We start from the raw sequence: 7,094 nt of genomic DNA on the forward strand, positions 1-7,094 counted from the left end.
TCTCTCTCGTTAGTTGCGTCGGTAAGTCGTTAGTCTTATACCTTTGTTAGTTTTGTCTTTTAGGCTTTTACCCTAGTATGGGAATTTGGGGGAAAAGGGATGATTACATGATTGTGATTAGAGTGTTGTGTTTGTTGATTAGGTGAAGGATTTGTAAAAGAGCGTTTCTAGCTTCCGCTTTTAGACTCGTAATCGGATTTGTGCTAAGGTAGGGTTTCCCTACTCAGTTGTCTGTTAATTGGTTTAAGATGATTGTGATTGATTTGCCATGATTAGTATTGTTGTTGTTTGTTTTCTTGATTGATTGGAATTGTGGTGGATTGATGATGTTGGTGAGGTGCGTCATCGACTGAGTGGAGTCACTTTCGGGAGTGGCTTCACGCCCTTGATTCGTCCCTTTGTGGTTCCCGTCACAAAGGGGGGGTGTGCACATTAATGAACATGAGTTTGTTGCTAGTTGCGATGAGCGGGGCTTAGGTGGGCAAGGTTGCGGTCCCCCCACTGGCGGAATGGATTATCTGTTGCGGCAGTAATCTGGCAATACTACATGAGGCATGATTGGAGTTGGTTAATGATTGTATATTTGTTGCTGTGATCGTTTCTTATATTGCTTTTCTCAATTGTTTAGTGACCTGACCCCGTTATTGTTTTGTAAAACTGTGGTGATCCATTCGGGGATGGTGAGCAGGTTGTGACAGGTGATGGTTGTCTTAGCTGCAAGGACGAGGATGGGATGTCATCACTACAAGTCTAGATTCCGCTGTTACGAGTCTAGTTGTTTTGGATTTCATTTGTATTGAGATTTTACACACTTTCGTTTTGGTATTTCTTTGAGACATTGTAACATTAACTTTATACTTTAATAAATATTTTGGAATGATTACTTTTGATATACTAACCTCGGACAACCGAAATAGTAGCAGCTTCACATACTAGGATGGTCCTTAATTAGACACCGTGATATGTGGGGGTGTTACACGTGCCCTTAGTATTTCCAGATATTTTTTTGATAACTTAGGTAAACATTACTAAGCTCCAAAGAAATCACCTCAATTTAGTGGTAGTTGATGGGGATTGAACTCCCAAAGGCTCGGGTTTGATTCCAAACATGATTGGGGAACACTAAAATAAACTCCATCATTAATATATTTCTTAAATAACTTAACTTAAATCAATTGTAAACCCTAGGTCCATTATTGCCTCATTGAACATATAACAAAATTATTTTTATTCTTTGAACTTTCATAGTTTCAAACTGATAAAAGGAGTAACAAACCTAGATCACATGGGTTTCAAGCGAAAACCTACGTTTGTACCTTTACTTCGTTATACATCTGATAAAAGGTGACAAAGGCACATTTCCTCATTAAAAAACACTTTATAATAAGTTATTTAAGAGAAAATATCACTCCTTCAAAAAAAAAAAAAGAGAAAATATCACAATTAATAATACTTGTATTTTTGAATACTAGTTTTTTGCCCTAAGAACACATGTTTTAATCTAATTATAGAAAGATGATTGTGAATAATTGAATATCATGAAAAATTGATGTACATATTTACCATAATTAGTGAAATAATTTTGAAAATCCTTTTTTTTTTTTTAAAACTAGCTTATTAATATGTGCCTTAGGACTAGACTTGCCAAAATGAACCCGACCTAAATTACCCGACCCGAATAATCTGATCCACACCCGAATTGAGGATCCAAACCTGACTCGAACCCGAATTGATCCAACTTATTCAACGTGACACGAATGTTTATTATCCGAAACGGTCTGTTATCCCCAAATAACTTTAAAACAACTCACCCGAAAATGACCCAAACCTAAAATAACCCAACCCAACCCAACTCGAAATTCTTGCAAACCCGAACAACCCTGAACCCGAATTGACCCAACCTGAACCTGAACCTAAACCTAAACCAGATTAATCCATTTGTCACATTAGAAAACCGTTTGAATAATTACTAGGATTAATTAAGGTGATTAACGTTAGAAACTTTAAAAATGAGAACAAAATTCCCGGGTGAACAACCTAGTTAATACAGGATTAACAGCCTAATCTCCTTCATCTTCTCCATACCAACAACAACTCAAAACAAACATTCATTCATTACCCCTTTAAACTTTATAAACCCACCCCTATTCTTTTCCCCCAATTTCATCTCATTTATGTTTCTAATCATAACCCCTCAAACCCTAATTTCACTACGCTCCCTTCAATCATCATAAAGACTCCATCTCTTTTCAATTTAATGCTCGGGGTTTTCAAATTCTTACCAATAATTAAACCCCATCTTTGATTTGATTGATTTGGTTTCTGGGTTTTGTATAAATTTGCAGGAATTTAATTGGGTTTTTGATAATTTGGGTACATTTGTATTTTAGAGAGCGAAAAACAAGAAATGGCTTCAAATATTGGGATGATGGATAGTGCTTATTTTGTCGGTAGGAATGAGATTTTGCAATGGATTAACAAAAGTCTTCAACTTAATCTTACCAAAGTCGAGGAGGTACATTTCTTATGTATAGTTACGGTGTACAACGGTCTTATAATACTACTATCGTAATTTGTAATTATAAAAATGAGGTGCACTGGTATTATAAGGTCGATAAATTTATGTTTTTTTTGTTGTTGTTTTATTCTGATTTGTTGTTTAGTTTAATGGGCACTTGCATTTTGTTTAAATGGGTATATAATAGGAATCTTAACAGTATATGTTATGCAATGTTATTGATTTATCCGTTTTAAGTTCTTTTTTTGGATGTTAGATGTGAATTTCTGAGTATTAGTTTATTTTAATCAAAGTAAACAAATGATTGAGACGGATAGAATAGCTATGATTATGAGTAGTGAAATGCAATGCAATGTTTTGATGCATATTTTCTTAGGTACTTTTTGGGATTGCTAATTGAGAATTCGGAATATTAATTGTAATTAATGATTATGAGTCTGACATAAGCAGCATTATGGAATTTGTTTATTATTGTTACTAGGTTTAGTGATTATAATGATATTCAGTTCAATGTGGTTGATTTTACTCGATTCCTCGGACATACACAGTGTAAAATTTCGGCTTATACGGCTTTCAGAAAGTTTTGAGACTGTCCAATTGATGTTTGCCAGTGATGTTTTGTTGTTTGTAAAAGTTTTACTAGCAACATTGACCTATTTTCTACATCATGATTGAAATTGAGTATTGAATTAAAGAAAAGCCATCTGCGAGTTTTAATTTGATGTTCTTACTTAGATTCAGTTTGATTGGTGGATGTGGTGCGCATACATTGTTTGCCAGTGAATATATCAGTTAATGATAAGGACCTCGTTATAATTTATAATGCGTCGTTGTAGATGTTAACCTGCTGTAGGTAACCCTTACTTTTCAGATTCCTTGTAGAACCTTGACTTGATTGGATAGTAGTTTGCCGTGAACCAAATAACCATTTTTAATTTTTCATATGTCTGGTGAACAGGCTGCATCAGGTGCAGTTCAATGTCAATTGATGGATATGACATTCCCTGGAGTTGTTCCCATGCACAAGGTGTGAATTGCTTTCTTTCCGTGAACTATAGTGTTTTTACTGTTCTCAGCCTAGTAATTTCGTTTCTTGTACTATTTTTTTTCCTGAAATTGGTCTTTGGTCTTAGGTGAACTTCGATGGCAAGACAGAATATGAATTTATCCAAAATTATAAGGTTTTGCAAGATGTTTTCGGCAAGTTGAAAATTGAGAAGGTAAAACTGAGACTCTCGATTTCCGTCACGTTCGTCATATCTTGTACAAGTATATAATCCCGTGTGGCTGCAGGTGGTGGACCAGTGGTCCTTATAGTTTCCACATTTTTTTTATGGTCAGAAGGGGTTGGGGCCGGGGAGTAAAGTTAGGGAGTGTTTTCCATGAAACTGAGTTTGCACTTTGCAGTGGCTTAAGTCTTAACTGAAATTCCGGAAATAAGCTCTTTTTCTCTGTCCTGTTGTATGTTTGTTTTGGTCGGATATGGACTTGTAGTTCTAGTACCATATTGTGGTTTTGTGAGGATATGAGAACACAATAATAGAACTACTTATGTTGAAGCCTTTTAGCTGGTTGAATCATTGTATTAATCTCGGTTTGAGACAAATTCAGTGCATCGATCTTCAAAACTTTTATAACTCAGATTTGCATTGCGGTGCCATCACCCATATATATTACCATGGATCTAATTGTGAGGTTCATAAACGTGTGTTTTTATTTGACGATGCAAATGCTGTTGGTCCTAAGTTGCGAAGAAAATGAAAGTTTGTAAGCTTCAGTAAAGGGCGTATTGTAAGAAATTGAGTGTAACAAATATGAAATTCATACCAATTGCTATTTCTGATGTTACCTTGAGAGTGACAGGTGGCAGGGATTCTGATACACTGTTAACGTCACTTGCATATTTGAACAATGAAGTGTTCTTATTTCCAAGTATACATAAATCACTTGAACATAGGGGGTTAATAATTAGGGTTTACATATACTTTAATGACGAGTCTGACATTTCTTAGAAATTGTGTAGTGTCCTCTGCCAAAACCCCAAAACAACTTGGATTGTATCTGAAGAACTACGTCATCGTATTTATAATGTTAATTTCACCTTATTGATAACAGCATATTGACGTTAACAAGCTGGTTAAGGCTCGTCCATTGGACAATCTGGAGTTTCTGCAATGGTTGAAACGCTATTGTGATTCCGTCAATGGTGGAATTATGAATGAGTATGCTACTTCTTTGCAACTTTCAAACTGCTGCTTCAAATACATTCTCAGGATTCCTGATACCAATTTTATTATTGCCTTTCTTTTAGTATATTCATTTTCCCACTTTTGTGCAGGAACTATGACCCCGTGGAACGAAGATGTAAGGGCGGTAATAAAGGAAGTGTTAGGACCTGTCAAAAGAGCTCAAAGTCGCTACAGGCTAACAATATGCTTAATTCTGGTTCTGGCGATAGAGTTGGTGCTAGAAAAACTTCTGGTTAGCTTAATGAGACTGTTTTATTATTTCTGTGTTTCTATCATATATAGCTGCTATCTTTTTGTACACATTTTTAGCGTGATTGTTCCTTTGACATTTTTGTTAAAATGTGATTTTTAGCAGGCAATAAACAAGCAAGGGCAAGTTCTTCTCCTAGAGCTAATTATTCAGAAGAAGTTGAGGCTTTGTCCCAAGAGGTAATCTCATTAGGTTCACCCATATCCGATGCCTACTCATCTGTTTCCTTTGACTGGGATGTTTTTGTATAATGGTTGAATCCAATTTATCTGATGCTGTACACTGCGTAGCTGGTAAAAAACTCTATCTAAACTTGTACAGATCAATGAGCTCAAGGTTTCAGTGGATCTACTAGAGAAGGAAAGGGATTTCTACTTCGGAAAATTGAGGGACGTCGAAATACTTTGTCAGGCTTCTGGTCTGGAGAGTCAGCCGGTGAGAATCTGTTGATTCACATGCTTGATTTCCTGGCCTTTTCTATTCTGGAGAGTCGGCAGTTAAAGTGATGTTCTGATATTTCTTTCAAATCTTGCAGATGGCTGTTGCTATAAAGAAGATACTGTATGCAGCTGATGAGAAGGAATCTGGACTCGACGCCGCTCAACAAGTCCTTTCGGAATCTCTTGACTCCGTCCATGTAGCCGATGACGACCTGCTTGCTGACTGATGGATTTAGGTGGAAGAAGCAAGTTATGAGACTTCAATCGCAGTCATGTACGCATAACTTGTTGTCATCATCGTTAGTTAAACTTTCGTTCGTTTCATCTAAAACAATGTATTTGCTGGATTCGAGTTGTCGCTCTTGAAAAATGAAATGGAAATGAAGGAAATCTAGTAAAATTCAGGACTTCAAGTGTTCAACACTACTAGTGTAATTCAGTCTAAGTTGTATTGTTAACTTATGGATGGGTAAGACTGGGTAAATCCGACTCCGTTCACTTTCCCATTTATTTTCCAAACAACTCTCTTATATAGTAACTGTCAAGATGATCTTTAATAACGAGATATATTGACTTTTGTTACTGGGCTTAGTTTTAATGGGCTGATTTTAATAGACAACACAGTCAATGCACGTTGGCCTTATTAGACCAGATTTTCCAAAATCAGATCAAAGCGTGTAAAATTAATGCCCAAAACAAAAATTCTTGATGGGTTGACCCAGAAGCGAGGCCAGGATTTCAATTTCGGTGTAGCAAAATATATACTCAAGGTAAAATGTATAAGATAATTAGTGTAAAAGTATTAAATATTGGTGTAGCAAATCACGAAATTTTAACCGAATTTTTCGCCTTTGGTGTTTGCGGCTACACCAAAGCCTATTGATAATTTCCAACATTAAGTCGCAGACTTGCGTCCGTTTTTGAATGTACTGATTCAATTTCAATACGGATTACTAGTTTTAACGTACTTTCTCTGTTCCATTTAAAGCCGTTTTATTTGATTGTTTAATTTTTTTTATGGACATCTTTTAAATCAACTAATTGACTATACTACTACAAAAGTTGTGGTAACTAAGCATATGAATACCCACTTTTTTTGTCCTTTCTTATTCTTTGCGCAAAGAACTCAATGGAACGGAGGAAGCATGAGACAAATTTCATATGTCCAAAATTTTCTTTTAGCCCTGGAGATTTGGAGGTAGACTTTTAATTGTTTATTTATTTATTTATTTTATTTTTTAAACATAAATGTCGTTTGGTTATGCTTTGCTAAAACACATATATTACAATTTATGAGATTTACAAAGTTCAGTATAATATTAGTTCATTTATATTAAGTTTAGTTCAGGTTGGTTTAATTCTACACTTTATTTTTAATTCAGTTTAGTCTAATTTCTATATGAAGCAGTTCAATTCTATTCGCTTTCGAAAATTTTAGTTAAAAAGGACAAGGTCTCTCAAATAGAGATGGAAGTGGGCAAGTAAACCGTTGGGCCGGCACTTGCCCACGACCCAATTTTGCACAACATGGAATTGACATAGCCCGACCCGGCACAACACGCCATAGGTAGAAGGTTTGGGCCGGATGGGGGCTAGCTTGTTATTTTGGCCCATGGACATGCGGGTTAAGGGTTTTG

At 35.8% G+C, this 7,094-nt stretch overlaps 1 protein-coding gene across 2 annotated transcripts; it reads left to right on the plus strand.

The window, feature by feature from the left end:
- The first annotated feature begins 2,005 nt into the window (after positions 1–2,005).
- On the plus strand, positions 2,006–5,878 carry LOC141653209 (microtubule-associated protein RP/EB family member 1A-like). Of its 2 annotated transcripts, none has more exons than XM_074460894.1 (8): positions 2,006–2,515; positions 3,477–3,545; positions 3,652–3,738; positions 4,634–4,740; positions 4,857–4,999; positions 5,120–5,196; positions 5,339–5,452; positions 5,553–5,878. In XM_074460894.1, exons 1-8 carry the CDS (start codon positions 2,408–2,410, stop codon positions 5,682–5,684), a joined length of 837 nt encoding a protein of 278 aa, XP_074316995.1. In that variant the 5' UTR covers positions 2,006–2,407; the 3' UTR covers positions 5,685–5,878. The 2 variants fall into 2 exon arrangements, with proteins under 2 accessions (XP_074316995.1, XP_074316998.1); XM_074460897.1 differs by having other exon boundaries at positions 2,035–2,515; positions 5,123–5,196.
- Positions 5,879–7,094: the final 1,216 nt, after the last annotated feature.

Source organism: Silene latifolia, chromosome 4 (genome assembly GCF_048544455.1).
Source record: "Silene latifolia isolate original U9 population chromosome 4, ASM4854445v1, whole genome shotgun sequence".
In the NCBI taxonomy this organism is placed as follows: Eukaryota; Viridiplantae; Streptophyta; class Magnoliopsida; order Caryophyllales; family Caryophyllaceae; genus Silene; species Silene latifolia.

Excerpts from the sequence above, each read along its gene's own strand:
- LOC141653209 (XM_074460894.1), top strand. The coding sequence starts at position 2,408 with ATGGCTTCAAATATTGGGATGATGGATAGTGCTTATTTTGTCGGTAGG. Across the intron at positions 3,739-4,633 it reads GCAAGTTGAAAATTGAGAAG|CATATTGACGTTAACAAGCT; the intron begins GTAAAACTGAGA and ends TATTGATAACAG. Across the intron at positions 5,197-5,338 it reads TTGAGGCTTTGTCCCAAGAG|ATCAATGAGCTCAAGGTTTC; the intron begins GTAATCTCATTA and ends AAACTTGTACAG.